A 17,335-nucleotide genomic window follows, 5' to 3' on the forward strand; every position below is an offset into this window, starting at 1 on the left:
ACCTGTCTGGCTTTCGAGGGGCTGGAGGCAGACAATCTGGATTCAGGGAAGAATCCATAAAAAAGATTCTCTACCACCTCCAATACAGGAGGAATATCCAAAGGTTTTGTTCCGGGAGGTCAAGGAACTCTCTAACCCTCTTTTTAGACTGTGGTATTCCTGTGCCTCCCACAGGAAATGTTCCCTCATGGCATGGAGTGTTTCCCTAAAAGTGATGTCTTCAGGAGGTGAAGCTAAAGCCAGATTATCTTCAAAATCTGAATCTTCAAAAGAAGTAAGGAAGGGTCCCCCCTTAAAGACAGACTCCTCCTGGTCAGAATCCTCATCTGTATCAGGAGGTGCAGAGAAAACTTCAGGGGTAGGATCTCCCTTCCTTTTCCCTGGTGAAGACTCCAAAGAGGGTTGCCTAACTTGACTATAGAAATAAGGTGTTCAACTAACCTCACCAGGTCTTGCTGATATCCTTATGCATTACAGCCAGTAGGCCTAGGTATAGGGCCTGAGGTGGAACCCTTCTTATAGGTAACTCTAGCCTTGGGGCTAGGTATGTCCGGAATCTGGATGTAGGTCTCTTTGCAAGGAAGAACCAATGCATGCTGACGCTTCAAAGGAATATCGGTGGTAAAAGAACATTCACTGGAAGCCGAGGACTGCTGAGTGACTCCGGACCTGACCAACAAACTAAAAGTCAAGGCCGGTGTAAAAGATGAGGGACCCAACAGCATGTTGGAGTCCATACAGATCTCATCAGAGGCCTACCCACCACCTTGGTTGCAAAAGGGGGCTGCAAAAGCGCCTCGTCTTCCTCAGAGATAACGAGCCTTGGGGAACTGGCAGATGGTGAGCGATTGTGATCCGAAGCCCTAAACTTGGGTCTTTTTTCCTTGTCCTTCCTACACTTAGGGAGCTCAACCTTAGGATGACTGGCAGATGCCATCAGATGATGCAAGGTAGGTGGCAGACTAAGAAGCCTAGCTAAGATTGCGACCCTACGCCTGACAGTCTTAGAAATTGAAACACACGCAAAAAACAGCAACTAGGGTTGTCATGATCTTGGCCTAGGCATGTGATACACAACATATGAAAGTCTTGGTGTGGGATTTGCTTACCACAGTGGAGACAGTTGTCAACCTTATCTGACATGGGTTAAAGCAAGAAAAAGAGTTCCCCAAAGGGGTACTTAGCTTTTAGACAACTTCTCTCTGGTGCGGACCGACTGATGCACTGAACCACTGCTTTGGGCTTTGATGGCAAGAAAAGACTGATGTCATGGCATCGGCTGGCTCCCTTTATACCCAAGCATACTGATGTCAGGATAGGACGTCTGCCAGCCTTAAGAGGAGGGAGATTTTTACTCTGGTAGTTGGGCTGGCCAAGGGCTTCCACAGCAGGAAATCCCAGAAGTCAGGATTGCAACAATGAAACACTAAGAACATCAACAGACAGACTCTTAGATAATCATGTATAAAGCTTTTGCATATGTCACAAAATGACCTCTGAAGCACTGAAAAAATACTGAAACTTGTAAATATGACACATCTGATACATTAACACAGAGCAGTGGAGTTACATGTACTCCCTACATCCCACATAAAAATTACATTTAGCTAAATGAAAGCAGTGACTGCAAGGTAGAAACATTATGAAAAATTTATTTTGTTATCCTTTTTACGCACAAGCAAGGAACTCCATATGTACAGTTTGCCCTATCTTATGGGAATTCATAGCTCAGAGACTTTTTTTGAGCTATAGCAAAGCCTTTCTTCATACTGGTGTCCTGTCACTAATGAGGTTACTGCAGGAGAAAGTGCACAGTAACACTATATGACTGTGAAGGTCTATTTAATTCATTGCCACACCCCCACAGAATGATCTACATATACATAATTGAAGCATAAGAGGTTGAACAATGAGAAAAGGTAATTGGTTACATACTCTGTTCAACCAGAAACAAAGAAAGACATTTTAGATAAACATACCTTTGACATTAATCTTAAAAATAAGCTTTTCACCAGCAGATTCACAGATGTGCTCTCCACCATCCTTCTTCTCCACATTCTGTATTGCAAGTCTTCGAATTTTGCCATCAGACTCCACTTTATATTTTTTGTTAGGACTGAGTTGCTTCCCATCCTTGTACCACTTGACATCAGTTTTAGTCTGGGACACCTCACAAGTAAGTATGGCAGTCTCTGAGAGGTAGACCTTCACCTCCTTCTGAAGAGATGCCTTATTAGTGAATACTGGTTCAGGTTCTAGGTTTAAAACATTAAGAAATTTAAGTGGCTACTGTGATGCTTTAAACCTGTAAATTTTACTGTGTAAATTTAAGTTAAAGTGTGACTTGCATTAAATAGCATAAGCATGAGCACACACATACATGGGCGTGCATGCTCAGACAAACAGAGTACAACCTTTAGCATTAGACACTGCATTAACTTAGCACCAGGGCCAGGGTTTCAAGCTAGCTCTCTTCCTATCAATTTTTTAATCATGAAAGCTACAACTTAAAAAAAAATATTCCATTCTAAAGTAGCACTAAGGAGAATTATAATTTACCAATGAAACAACTACTCTAAATTTTAAATAAAATAAATGAAAATATATATTAGAAGTGATACTTCATGGTATTTCTTAGTATGCCATCTCATTTCCCTTTCTCTCACAGTATAATAAGCCATACTCAGTCAATCCATGGCCTGTTGGTGAATATTTTTCCTACCTACTGCTCTGCAGCTGACCATCGGCTGTCACCAGCTCCTCTTGTCATTCAGCTGAACTACCAAACTCATCTAAGCCTCCCCGGTCTCTAACAACTCATGCTTGGGACCGGGGAGGAGATCAAAGATGTTGATGTAGCATCTTACTGCTGCCATTGAGTGTGTTGAACCTTCACCACCTTCGTCAGCATTGTGAGCTATGCAATGGCTGTCCACAGAAGTTACATGCTTATTTCCCTGAGTATGCAACCTCCTTATCAAGCAGTATACTACTTGTAGACAGCTCTTAATGCTGCTACTGCAAGGAGTCTAGGTAGTCTCCACCCCACACTGATGTGCAAGCCATTTTCTGACCAGTTTCTGTACCCCAAGTTAAAAACAAGTCATCTGAAGTGTAGTCAGCGCCTCATCCCTCTGTGTCACTGAGATATGTAATATATAACATGAATGTTGACATGGGTTGCTCAGAGCAACATTGTAGGAAGCAAGTGTTAAAATTCACATGGATGTTTATGTATTGCAGGTACCATGGCAAGACAATAATACTAGCAAGAAGCTACATAACTGTGTGAAGTGTTAGCAGCAGAACTGCCCACAGCAATGATCATATATTTTTAACAGTTACTTGGGGTGCCAAATCTAATTAGAAAATGTGGTTCCTAGCAGCAGACAAGATTAAATCATTGTAGAAATCCCTGGGATACCTATTCAGTGTTTGTTTGAGGATGTAGGTGGGGAGGCAGTGTGTGAAAGCAAAGAAGAGTCACTCATAGTTAAATGACGGCTCGGAATTTAAATGCTGGCACTCAAAATGCTGAGTGCCAACAAGCTGAAAAATAAAAAAGACAGAAAACACAGGAGGAGAGCAATTCTCAAAAATCACTCTTCTCCTTTAAGCTTCTTTTTGCAGGGGGAAGCCCCACATACCCCTAAACGTAAATATACCAACTCCGAGACTCAGAGAAAAGGGAATATTCAGAGAAATGGCATCTTGGACTTAGTATATGTAAGTTAGTTCTTGCGGCCATTCAGTCTCCGTATTTCAGGAATCACTCTACTGGGTCCCAGCATTTCAAATAGTTACCTTAAATAACTGCTGATATGGCTTGTCGGGGACAACCAATGCCTGCATGAGAGATATAAGGTGAAATGTATTGCTGTCACCATTAATTCTCCTATTTATTCATTCAAACATCTAAGGAATACACAGAACATGATTAAATTGGACTTAGAGCTGGAAATTAAGCAAAGCCCAATTACTTAATCACAGCTAAGCAATCATACGGCTGTGAAAGAAAGAAGATAAAACACATTACCATGGCTACTGTTTCTATCACTTGCTCACACTCTTAACATCTAAGGCAACAATGTCAGTTAAATGATTGTTTTAATGGTACATGGTGGAAAGGCAGGCTACATATGACAGCAGATGACACAGACTTACATGCAAGAGATTATGGAGGGGAGGTTGAAATGAAAATTTGGGCTCAAATAAAAATGTAAATTATTATAAGGAAATATGTGTGATAACTGCTGCAATGAATACCAGTGATTATCCCAAATTTTTCAACCAAAAAGATGTAATCATGTTTCTGTTCTCCCCTGGAGGTAATAGCTCTCTTCATGAAAGAAACTGCTCTTATGGTTAGGCTGCATATATAACCAGTGTAGTCTGACAGCTTATGTTTTATTGTGGTATCAGTTTCTGTAACCATGGAGTCTGCCATAGTCACAGCAGTAAGTGATATCAAGTCTGTAGTTGCTAACTTCCATCCATTCCCTGAATCACAGTTTCAATAAATAAACACATTACTCACAGATTTAGCATGGAAAACCAGGGACCTAGGGTTGTTGTTACAAGTATCGACAGAACATTACCCAAGAGGGCAGAGAAACAGAAAAACATTTTACTGCAGAAAATATTGTCTTATTGAGAGGGTTATTTCACTCATTCACTCACTCATTCACTGCAGTACGTAAGGAGGGCTGTGTTCACTTTGTGGCAGTGCAGTGGCTCAGCGGTGAGATATCTGCCTCATAGCTCCAGGGTTCCGGTCTGACCTGTTCACTGTCTGTGTGCAATGTATATGTTCTCCACATATCTGTGTGCGTTTAATCCTTGACCTTATTTTCTGTGGCCTACAGACTTTTATGAGATGATCTCAGCCTTGCCTTCAAAGCTATGTCATGTGCTGCTCTCTGTAACGCATCTTTTTCTCACAAGTAAAACTCCCCAGTTAATATCCAGTCCAGAGAACTAGCTCTATACCAAATATTAATGAGCTCCCATTCAGGAATAAATGCAACATCCAGAACCACCATCACTTATAGACCCAGTTTCCCCACACCATAACAAACAGTATAAAATCTGAGCAACATTCACATTTCAATTAGATGAATGGCTGGAATCACATAAATTCAACCCAACTGGCTACAAACTTTCAACTGTGCTAAAAGAAGTTATGTATTTACTTTACCAATAGATCCATGTTGAATGTATCCATGCATCTTAACATGTGTGTTACTGAATCCAAGTGGGATCCAAAGCCAGCCATATTCAGAATCTACAGACTCACAGCTCTGCCTCTTCTACCTGTAAAGTCCTACAATACCACTCTCTCCTCAAATCAGTTTCAAGATAAACCCTAAATCACTATGAGTCATAACCAGGATGGAGAAAAGGAAGTCAAAAAGAGAGGACCACAGAAACAGATCGTCCTCTGCAAGCTTTGAGGCTGGGCCATCAAGGTCTGTTGGGAGAACTCACTAAAGAAATGACAATTTGGAGGGGCACAGAGGGAGGGATGGTGGAGATGGATGGATACTGTCAGCATGGACCTATCATTGTGGTAAGTACACAACTTTCATATTCATCCAGTCTCAACCTGTGCAGCAGAGTCCCCAGACAGTAAAGACCCCAGGGAGGCCCTAGGAGAGAATATCCCCTAAAATGCTGGGACCGAAAGAAGTTCTAGACTTAGACTATGCATCTATTTTGTAATGGGACACAAATGTATGAATATTAAACTAGGTAGCTGCGAGGAAACATGGCAGTTGAGGTAGTCACCCCGTTGTGGAATGACCTTTAGGCTTTCCAAGCAATGAAATTCCTTTCAAGGAGTATGCAAAGGAAATACAATCAGAAAACAATTTGGATAGGGACACTTTGGAAATAAGCTTTCCAAGTCTTGCCTTAGAAAAAGAAACAAGCAGGTGGTCACATTTTTTAAAATTTCTGGTTCTGTCCAGGCAGAATCTAAGCTGTCTATGAACATCTAAACAATGAAACAAATGTTCTCCCTTGTTACTGAAATTTGGAAAGAAAACTGGCAAATTAAAAGTCTGGTTTAAATTTGATTCAAAAGCAGCTTTGGGCCAAAATGTTTGGTTAGTCCTTAACGTGACTCTGCCTTTATGAAAAATTAAGTAAGGAAGTACAGAAAACAATGCTTCCCTCTGAACAAGGGGGGAACATCAACTGACCCTGGAAACTGCTGACCCATAAGTCTGACTAGCCTCATATCCAAGGCTAGGTAAAGGATAATCATGGAATTGATTAACAACAACATAGGAAGTCTGCAGGCTCTAGAACCAACCTGTTTGCCTTTGTCAAGGGCAGATCCTGCTTGGCCAATCTGTGGACTTCTTTAAGAAGGTCACCAAGACTATGGGAGAGGGTACGACAGTGCATACTGCCTAACCTGACCTGGAAAAGGCATTTGACACAATACCCATGCTGGTATTATAGATAAACTCATAAAATTGGGCATAAACCTCTACGTCACCAGAAGGATAACCAAATGGCTCACAGACAAGACACATGTTGTTAGAGTGGAGGAATTTCGAATCCAGCAAGAGGACAGGAACCAATGGAATATCACAGGGCTTAGTGCTGGGCCCCCTCCTGTTTGGAATATACTTCTCATATATCAAGATAAATGAAGATAACCTTTGGTTGATCAAGTCTGCTGATAACTGTGAGTTGGGTAGAATCACTGACTCCCCAAACAATGTTGATATGCTACAGAAAGGACTGATGCACACTAATGGCTGGTGTTGGAGCCATGGACTCAAACTAAATGTATAGAAGTGCATAATAATATCCATTGGGCAATCAAACACCTCTGCAAGTTATAACACTGGACCCAGTGGTGAGAGATTTGGGTACTCAGATAGATAGTAATCTGAACTTTGACCACCATGTGTCCATGGTGGTGAGGAAGTCCTTCTATGAGACTCAGCTTATAAGTAAGGGCATGGCATCCAGCTCTAAGGATGTCATAGTACCACTGTACTCAGCTCTCACCAGATTGATAATCGAGTACAATGCACCCTTTGGCATGCACCTCACCAGGCACCTGCAACAGTTGGAGCATCCTCAGAGTTTTGTCAGCAAAAAATACCACCATGTCATTATAGGCCCTATCATTGTGTTCAATTTCCTATAGATTACTGAGGGGTGATTTGTGTCTGACCTACAAGGAAGTCTCTGACCCAGCCCTGATGGAAATGTTGAATATTCGCAAAACAAACTGCATAAGGGTTACCCACTCCAAAGACCTAAATCTGATCTCGGACATGAATAGATCATGCTTGAGAGACAGATATATGTCCCAGAGATTGCCCCTTCCTCTGGATAGGCTTCTTATTCACTTGAAGCAGAGACCTTCCCTTGGAAATCGCAAAGTCAGTCCTGGAGTGGTGCTCATGTCCCTTATGGACAGAGGCAGTCTGTAAAAATAGTCAAAACCTCACTTCTTGACCCTTGTTATCTTTCCCCTATGGACAGAAAATTGGGGAAAATCTGGGTAAAACCGGTTAGACTTGTAAAAGCTCTTGAGCTGTTAGCCTAATAATCTCATATAAACTTCTGAACGTATGGAATAGACCCTGGATCCTCACTGGTCTAGTGGGACCTCTTGGATGACTCGGATTACCAGCAGTTTTTGAATTTCTACTGCTGCATCCCTCCTCTGGTGGGTGGAATATCTGGAAGGGATCTTTTGGAATCTTTTGGGGTCGACAAAAAAGGAATGGTATAACCTCTGGACTTGACTCTTCAACACCCATGTGTCTGAGGTGATGGCCTCCCAAGCTCTTGTGTGGACAGGCAAGCAACCCTCGACTGCCTCCAGCAAGTGGCAGTCCGGCAACGTTTCAGGGACGCTGGAAGGTCTTCCTGGCGAAAGTACTGTGAAAGTCCTTGTTTCTATGGACTGTGCCTGCCCCACTGACAGCCTCCATTATGGTTTCTGTTCTCTGCCACCAGGGGAAACCTTCAAACGGAGCACCCTGGAAAGTTTGCTGCACTTTTTAAAAAAAAAGAGATGCTTCCTGCCCTTCTGGTTCCTGGAGTAGGACCACTGAAGGGTTGAGAAACAATCTCTGACAGTAGACTGTCTTGCTATCCTGCTTGCTCCTAGTCAGTATCTCCTTGAATGTCAAGCCAAAAACCACCAAAAGATGCTTTAACAAAGGACATTTTAAAGCAGTTCACAAAACTGCACATACACATCCAAGTATGACAACGCAAAGCAATATGATGTCTGCTGTGTGGAAAGTCCCGTTGGCCCCCCTCATGGAGATGTTAGATATGAACTGCATAGTAGACAACTGAACCTCCAGAGCCTTCTGATTTTCTGAAGGCTGCTGAGTTGTGACAACCTTTGACAATTCAGCTATGACATCTTGCTGAAACCTCATCAAGTTGGCAAGATAATTTAGCTCAAGCAAGGCAAAAGTGGCTGAAGCATAGGAGTGGTATCCTAAACAGTCCAAGGCCTGTAACTCACTGCTGGGCAGATGAACAGAGGAACTCTCTTCAGAGATGACCTTTTTTAGTGCCCATTGCAATTAATGTGGTATCCACAGCCGGACCCTTATTGTAGGCTCTGTCCTTGGGGAGTACCAAAATTTTGTTTGGCTTTTAGGGGAAAGATTTCACCACTCTGGGTTTGGGTTCTTGCCAAGCCCTGTGACACACCAGGTCAATAACAGCATTCGGAGTGGGAACTACCCAAGCCATGGATTAGTCTCCAAAAACAATGACACCACTTGGGAAGGTGCTTTGTTAGTCCAACCCCCACATTGTCTTAACAATTTCACAAAATGCCAAAGGAAGAATTGCTGTGGCGAGATCTGGAGGAGCCCTCCCCTTCATCAAGGTTGGTGTCCTTGGTCAGAGATTCCTCAGAGGAATCCAAGTGCTTCCTCTTGCACTTGGTCTTGACAGACACCTCCATAGGTGGAAAAACAGAAATTGTCATGGTAGAAGCAGGGAGCCCTGAGTACAAGGGAACCTGGTGACCCAAAGGCAAAGGGTGTCCTGGAACTCATTTAGATCTGTTGACACAGACCACACAGACTGGAGTGGATCCAAAGACACTGCCAAAGCCCCATCTCTGAATGGGAGAGGATCATCACTGTGACGTTCCTGCTCTGGGCAGTAATCAAGGAGCCTCAATCCTCACAATTAACACTGGTGAGGGACACTCACTGGGAACAAAAAGGATACACAGATTATTTCCAGCTGCAGCTCTCTGCACCAAGCAGAGTTTCCCTTAAAAGCAGACAGGGAACACACACACACACACACACACACACACACACACACACACACACACACACACACACACACACACACCTGGGAAAAGCTGGCACAAATTTACCAGCTATGCCCCCTCTGCCCAGGCTACAAGGTAGATACTGCCACCAGAACATTCCAAAGCCAGCTACTTTAAGGCTCTTACCAGGGTACCCAATTATATTTAGTAAAATTAGTATTAATACAAATGGTAGTGTTTGACCAATGCAGCGAGGCTTTCAGAAGCAGCCACAGTGTTAGTATAAATGTAAGTACTCTCAAAGGTTAAATATTCTCTAAAAGACCAGCCACAAGGAAAAGTTTAAATATATCTGATAATAAATACTAAAATAACTTGAAAATACTAAATATTTACTTACAATAAACACCAGAGTTTCAATCACAGGAAATATTAAAAATAACACAGATAGCATCACACAGATACAGAAAACAGCATTTAACTAATCTCACTTATTTTCCTGACTGACCTAAGGGATTACTACTCCCTGGTTGCTTACTAAAGCAAGGCAAGATTAAGTGGGTGAGTGGTCCTTCTTTGTCAAGCTTCAAAAGCAGACTACCCTAAGGCTTCTCATCTAGTATTAAAACATCATTTCAGTGCTGGCTTACAGAATGACATTACACATATCTGATCATCTGACTTCTGGTTCCCACACTACCCACTTTAAAAGAAATTATACCAGACTCAAGGACATATATGTCATAATACACACACAGAACTTTCATAGATGTGTTATAGCATCTGAAAGCTATAAAACCATTTCAAAAACTTCCACCCTTCCAGGGTAGCAATTAGTTCACTCCTAAGGACAACAGAGTAGGATTCCTAGTCCTGCTTTTCACAAACATGTTGTCTCTGGCTGCAATCAGAACTGTAAAATACAATCTTTATGGCCTAAACCACATAATTTAATTTTAGAATATTTTTCAAAGTTAGCTGGACTGAGAGTAACCTCTTCTATTCCAGTATTCCATATTAAAACATATATATTTCAATAGCTATAATAATACTGTCTAACATACATGTATATCTCTTTTCTGTCCAGCAGGACCCACTGTTGATGCATTTTTAACACAAGCAACTTTACAAATACATTTTTAACAGAACCATCTGTACAAATCAGTTTGATGTACAAATGACATATAATTTTTTACAAAACTCTAGCAAGCTATGCTGGCATATATTACACATCCACTGGCCTACTTTTCTTGGCAAAGCTAGCAATACCATTCAACACCACAATCACCATGATGTCAAAGACCAAAACCAAAGCCAAATGACCAGACCTAATGCTCCTCAGCCCCACAGACCAGAGAGGGACACCAGTGCCAACTCTATTCGCTGAGATGTCAAGAACGGAGCCAAACTGTCAAGAGCCGAAGCACCCAAGGGCAAAGTCGACTCCAAGATCCAGAATACTGACCCCAACTCAGGGGTACCAACTCCCACAGTCCAGCTGCAAAGATTCTTCAGTTCCAACAATGCCAGAGTTAAGAATGCACACCTGAAGTGGCCTGGCCATTGGTGCAGGCAGAATGGAAGGCAACATGGTTGGTCCATACATCCCAGAGCCGAGGAAATGAGGAAGGAACAACAACAAGAGGGAGAACTGAAAATCTCAGACTCAGGGTCAAGAGGCGAGAATGATACCTAAATGAATCTGAGCCTGCAAGAAGTATCTTATCAGATGTTCCACATCTGAAGGCTTAAGGCTCTCGACTAGCCTGGCAGACCCAAAGGAAGAGGCTACTGAAGGCAGCTTCAACAACCTCTAGGACAATGTCAGATCTGAAAAGAGGACAGAGAAGGGGAAGATCGGACTCAAGGGAGGGAAGCAGATGGCTCCAGGGAAAACTCTGCAGGAATAAAAGGGCAGAAGGGGGACTGCAGTCTGCCAGAGGAAGATACAGGGCTGTCAGCCAGAAAAGGGTTAAGTATGCTAAGAGTTGGGAGTTAGAAGACTCTGATATAAGAAGCAATGGAGATTAGGGCCACTTCGGCACTACAGGACACAAAGATGCCAGAGCCAAAAGGGCCAAAGAACAATGCACCTGCAGATCTGGCAAATCCACTAAAGATAAGGTGGGTCATTTGTGACCCTCCCACTCCTTTTCATAGGCCTTATCCTCTTTTTCTTTAGAAAGATCTTTCTCCTGCTTGTCAGACTTCTTATTTGGGGAGGGAGAAGAGGAAGAGGCAGAACAGTATTTCAGAAAGCCATTCAACACTAGTTTAGCTCACCTCTCATTAACAAAGTGACAAACGAAAGCTCCCAAACAGAACACACATTTATCATGGGCATCCTGCTAAAGCGGTTTGCACACACACACACACACACACACACACACACACACACACACACACACACGCACACGCACACGCACACACATGCACACACACATGCACACACACATCATACACTTTTTAAACCCTGAAACCTTAAAATTGTCCATCTTATGGGCAAAAAAGACACAGTAACACATGAAACAAATCAGTAACATGCCTACCAACTTATCTACCTACCTAAGAAGTTATAACACTTCAAAAATCCCAAACAACATTGTATATTGACTACATATACATAACAGACTAGTCAACAAATCACTCAGAGTTTTAACAACTGTAGCCTAAAGAAGTAAGGAACAAAGGCAGGAAAGCCAAGGAACTTCACGCACTAAGCATAAACACGAGGGCTATCAATAGACTTAACAAACTTATCACAACTATCCTAACACTATTAACAACAAGGTAGAGGAAAAACAGTTTCAAAAACACCTCAACAGCTGGTCAAAAATGCTATCCAAAGGATATTACATGGTAGAGTTCATCGTCCATGATCCAAACACGATGGCGGAAAATGAGATCTGAGGAGAAGATACAACAGTTGGGGCCTATAGGTAGAGGATGCAGAACTGAGTCTGAAGATTCTGAATATGGCCAGCTTCAGATCAGAATCAGATCTGATAGTTTTGCAGTTATAAGGAATGTTGACTAAAAAAGCTTTTCTGCAAAACCAGCAATGCAATTTAGCAAGTGTATGCTATACGTAGCAAGTCTTCTCTACTTACCTTTGACTTTGACATGGAATGTTATCTTGTCACCCAGTATTTCACAGCTGTAATTCCCTTGGTCACTTTGCTTTACATTCTCAAGTAAGAGTTTACGCTGTGTTCCCTGGGAAATGATGCTTATCCTTGGGTCCTTTTTAATCTCAGCAAGATCCTTTCTCCACAAAACAACAGCGCCAGCAGTAGACATTTCACAAGTCAGCTCTACTCTCTCAGATGGAAAGGCTGAAACTTCCTGAGGACCTGCTGGCGTCCTTACAAATTTTGCAAGATCTTCTACAATTTAAGCAGAACATACACGAAGTGTGGTGATTCTCATTTTGTAAACTAACCTAATCTTAAACAACATTAAAATGAAAGTAAAAAATCTTGGGCAAAATAATGCAAAGTATACAGTTATAATGCACAACTGAATACAGAAGCTTCAGATGACCATGTGCCTGCTGCAATTAAAACACTGCTATTTACTAATGGCTAATGTTATCCTTTACAAAACAGGTAATCACTTGCAACACAGGTGTTATTCAACCTCTGGTGGCATTATTCCACACATGGCCTAAGTTTTTAGATTAAAATATAAATCTGACTTCTCCCTTGAACATTTATAGATTAAATCAGCAGACTTGTGAGATGCAGAATATGTCCCTGGGTTTAGATTTTTATGCTTTAATAAATCCATAAAAGTTATCTAATATTAATGAAGTCTGTCACTTGGATTCTGTCAATCTCTGCATCTCAGGTAGACATCTCAGTAGCAGGTAACTTAAACACCTCCTCAATGTTGTTTACTGTTTTACTGAAAGTAATATCCTGGGTTGGAAAACCAGACAATTGTGTTGATTTTGTTCATGGCATACTGATGGGAGTATACAACGGCTGCTTTAAATTTAATGATTTAAAAATGATTAACCTACCTCATTATCACTACTCTGAAGTTAAACAGTAAAGTGTTTTTTTTTTGGTGGTGGGAGGGTGTAATAACCTATGGTTAAAGGAAAATATACAGAGTATTGAAGAGCTGGTAGGTAGTAGCCTTCTTTGTTTCTGTGGTAGAATCTACCACAATGGTATAAGAATAAATTTATAACTCTTTTATCCCCAGTATTACTCTTGTTGTACAGGAGGTTGGTAGTCAGATGCATATTTTAATCTGAACTTCTGAAACACCACAATTGGTGGATGCTCCCAAATCATTTATTGGCTGGCTTACAACTGTTTTTTTTTTTTTGTGGCTCCAAAGAGAATATGTCTGCTTCTACAGTACTTCTAGATCATCTCTTTCTACCAGAATGTAACAGGCCGAGGCTTCCGAGATGGCTACACACTGAGCAACAGCTTAATTTCAAATCTCCCACTGTGAAAACAAAAACTCAGAAAAGACAGTCAGTGATTTTGTCTTTCTGGGTAAACTTTAGTAACTGGCTAATTAGTGTGCTGCCTGAATGCCAGCAAAAAAAGAAAATCAGTCACAAAAGGTGAGGAGAAAAAAATGGCTGGGAAGAATCCTACAGCTGTTCAGCAAAAAGCAGTTCAAGCTCCAGGTTTGGTGCAAGACATGACTTACAGTAATCTAGAAGAAAAAATAAGTCAAAAGTGCTCATATCCGATTAAAATAAATAAAACACCAAATGAGTATATGAACTCTTTTAACAAAAGGCTACAAAAATGGAAGAAGCTTTAAACAGATATGCAGATGAGCTGACAAAACTGAAAAAATCTGAGGTAAAAATGAATAATAAGCTGCCTGAATATGAGGCTGTCCAAGAAGAGATGTTTCAAAATATTGCAGAATCAGAGAACTGAGCACATTGCCAAAAAAAAAGTTATGTACTTACCATAACATTCCATGTTTGTAGTCCATCTCGCCTACATTATTGCTGGATGGGTTCGGCTCCGACTCGGCTGAAACTAAAGCTCGAGAGCTTTTAATGGCTCGAGGCTAACCCCTATCCCATGGTGCCTCACATGGTGCCTCACAGCAATTCCCCAGATCTTGTTTGCAAGAAAGCAATAATTACCTAACAGGTATGAAATTATCAGAAAACTGTATACATATAGACAATAAAAATTATGTAATATATCCATGCCAGGTGGACAAGTATAACCAGGTCAGACAGCACCAGTATAGTCCACCAGATCCTCCAGAAAACAGGAAGAGGGTAGGAGGGAGGGATGCAAGAATGTAGGCGAGATGGACTACAAACATGGAATGTTATGGTAAGTACATAACTTCTTTATGTTATGTAGTCCTGTCTCGTCGTAATTCTTGCTGGATGGGACAATATCCCTAGCACCTTTATCAAGCAAAGAGACTCTTCAGCACATTGGACCCAAAGGATGACCTGTCCTGGGAGGCCAAATCCAATCTGTAATGAGTGACAAAAGTATGTGGTCTTGCCCAAGTAGCTGCTGCACAAATAGTATCAATTGGGAGCCTATATCTAAAGGCACATGAAGTAGATACTGCCCTAGTGGAATGGCCTTTCACTTTATTAGGTAATTGTTTGCCAGCAGTTTGATAAGGAAAGGAAATGAAATCTGAAAGCCATTTTGAAAGAGTAACCTTGGAAACAGACAAGCCCTTATTTCTGTCAGAAAAGGAAACAAATAATTGATCTGATTTTCTGAATTCTTTAGTCCTGTGTAAATAAAATCTGAGAATTCTGTGAACGTCTAATTGGTGTAGTCTGTACTCAGATTTATTAAGAATGGTTTGGAAAAAACACTGGTAGCTCAATAGTAGTGTTGAGATTATGCTCTTAGCATACCTTGGGAAGAAAGGAAGGGTTTGTCCTGAGTGGGACTCTGTTCTTGTGGAAAATAATGTAAGGAGGTCAAATAGCAAGGGCTTGCAGTTCTGAGACTTTCCTAGCAGAGGTTATGGCTACTAAGAATAGTGTTTTCCAAGATAACAATTTCAGATCTGATGAAGAAGAGGGCTCAAAGGGTTCAGACATTAATGATGTGAGAACTAAGTTTAAGTCCTACGTTTCTGATGGTTGTTTGATTGGAGGCCTGAGAAGGAGAACTCCCTTCAAAAATGTTTTGCACAAGGAGTGTGACATGATGGGATTTCCCATGAAGCCAAAATGGAAATTAGAAATGGCAGCTAACTGAACTCTGCCTGTAGCGGCTGCAGCTCCTTCATGAAAAATTGATGCAAGGAAGGATAAAATAGATTCTACAGGAGCTGTATAAGGATCTAAGTCTTGGTTTGTAGCCCAAATAGAAAACCTTTTCCATTTGCTGGAGTATACCTTCTGAGTGGAAGGCTTATGAGATGAGAACAGAATGTGTTTGACTGAAGGGGAGTGGGGGATGCACCTGGCTATTCGTGGAACTGGAGCAGCCATGCTGTCAATTTGAGGGTGTGGATGGTGGGGTGGAACTGCCCCGATTGATGAATCAGGAGGTCTGGATATGGTTCCAGAATCCACGGTTCCTCCAAGTGGTAGGGCCACAGGAAGGGAATCCATACTTGTCAAGGCCGGTATGGAGCAATGAGGATCAGGGTACTCCTCAACTGTTTTGCTTTCTGTATTACCTTTGGGATGAGAGGAAAAGGTGGGAAGGCATAAAGAAGTCTCGGGGGCCAATCGTGGACTAGAGCATCCCTGGATGACATCCCCAGATGGGGAATTAGAGCAAAGTAGCTGCTGCATTTGGTGTTCAGGTGAGTGGTGAATAGGTCGCAGCAAGGCTGGCCCCATCTGCGAAAGATCTCTTTCGCAACTTTTGCATTCAGGGACCACTCGTGAAGCATCAGAATTGCTTGGCTGAGTTTGTCTGCTATTACGTTGGATTTCCCCAGGATGTGCATTGCTACCAGAAAACGCTGCGTGCCCATCGCCCAGCTCCCATTTCCAAACTCTTAAGGCCTCTCTGCAAAGTGGGTAAGATATAGTTCCTCCTTGCTTGTTTATGTTCCCCCTTGCTTGTTTATGCATCACACGACAGACAGTCTGACTGGATCGCAATTGTCCTGGTGGGAAGGGAGCTGTGAAGTGCTTGCAATGCATATAGCACTGATTTGCAAGTGGTTCTCATGGTTCTGCCAAGTACCTTGTACTGTCATTCTCAGGTAATGCCCCCCCCCCCCTATCTGGGAAGCGTCCGTGGTCAAAACTGCTTTCTCTTGGGGAGGAACAAGCGGACGACCTAAGAGAAGTTGTTCTGTGTGCAACCACCATGTCAGATCCTTCTTGCAGGTGTTTGTTATGAAAATCTGATGAGACAATGGAAGGTCTTGCATCGACTATTGGGCAAATAGCAGCCACTGAAGTATTCTCATGTGTAGACGGGCTAGAGGAACTAATAGGCTGGAGGAAGCCATAGTCCCTAAAACTTGAAGGACTACCCTAGCCTGAACTTTGTGACTGTTTAGCAAGGATCTGACTTGATTGCGTAGAGACTCTACTTTTTCTGGTGTTAAGTCTTGCTGACATGGTGGTTGTGTCTATTTCTGAGCCTAAGAATACAATGTGCTGTGAAGGAGATAAGGTTGATTTTTTTAGGTTGACTGTGATGCCTAAACTGGTGCACAAGGATAGAGTCTTGTCCCTGGTTCTGATGAGTTGATGCTTGGTGGTAGCAGTGAGGAGCCAGTCGTCTAGGTACGGAAACATCTGGAATCCTTGACGTCTCAGGTGAGCCGTTACCAATGCCATGCATTTGGTGAACACTATGAAAGCTGTAGTGAGACCAAAGGGCAGTGTTCGGAACTGAAAATTACTACATCCCAGCTGGAAGCGTAAGTGTCTCCTGGAGCGCCCGTCCATTTTGATGTGGTAGTACGCATCCTGAAGATCTATTGAGCACATCCAATTGTCTATCCTGATAAAAGGGAATATCGACTGCAGAGTGATCATTCGGAACTTCGATTCCTTTACGGACTTGTTGAGTCTGCTGAGATCTACAATTGATCTCCAGTAAGTTCCGGATC

At 42.1% G+C, this 17,335-nt stretch overlaps 1 protein-coding gene across 1 annotated transcript in view; it reads right to left on the reverse strand.

Moving 5' to 3' along the window:
- The window catches only part of OBSCN (obscurin, cytoskeletal calmodulin and titin-interacting RhoGEF), a 4,979,884-nt gene that overhangs the window by 4,191,282 nt on the left and 771,267 nt on the right, over positions 1 to 17,335 (reverse strand). The window contains exon 7 of the mRNA XM_044066040.1: positions 1,980 to 2,255. Within this exon, the coding sequence (XP_043921975.1) occupies positions 1,980 to 2,255 (276 nt within the window). The remainder of the gene's footprint in view (positions 1 to 1,979; positions 2,256 to 17,335) is intronic.

The sequence above is a fragment of the Protopterus annectens genome, chromosome 3.part0 (genome assembly GCF_019279795.1).
Source record: "Protopterus annectens isolate FY-2018-M chromosome 3.part0, PAN1.0, whole genome shotgun sequence".
Taxonomy (NCBI): domain Eukaryota; kingdom Metazoa; phylum Chordata; order Ceratodontiformes; family Protopteridae; genus Protopterus; species Protopterus annectens.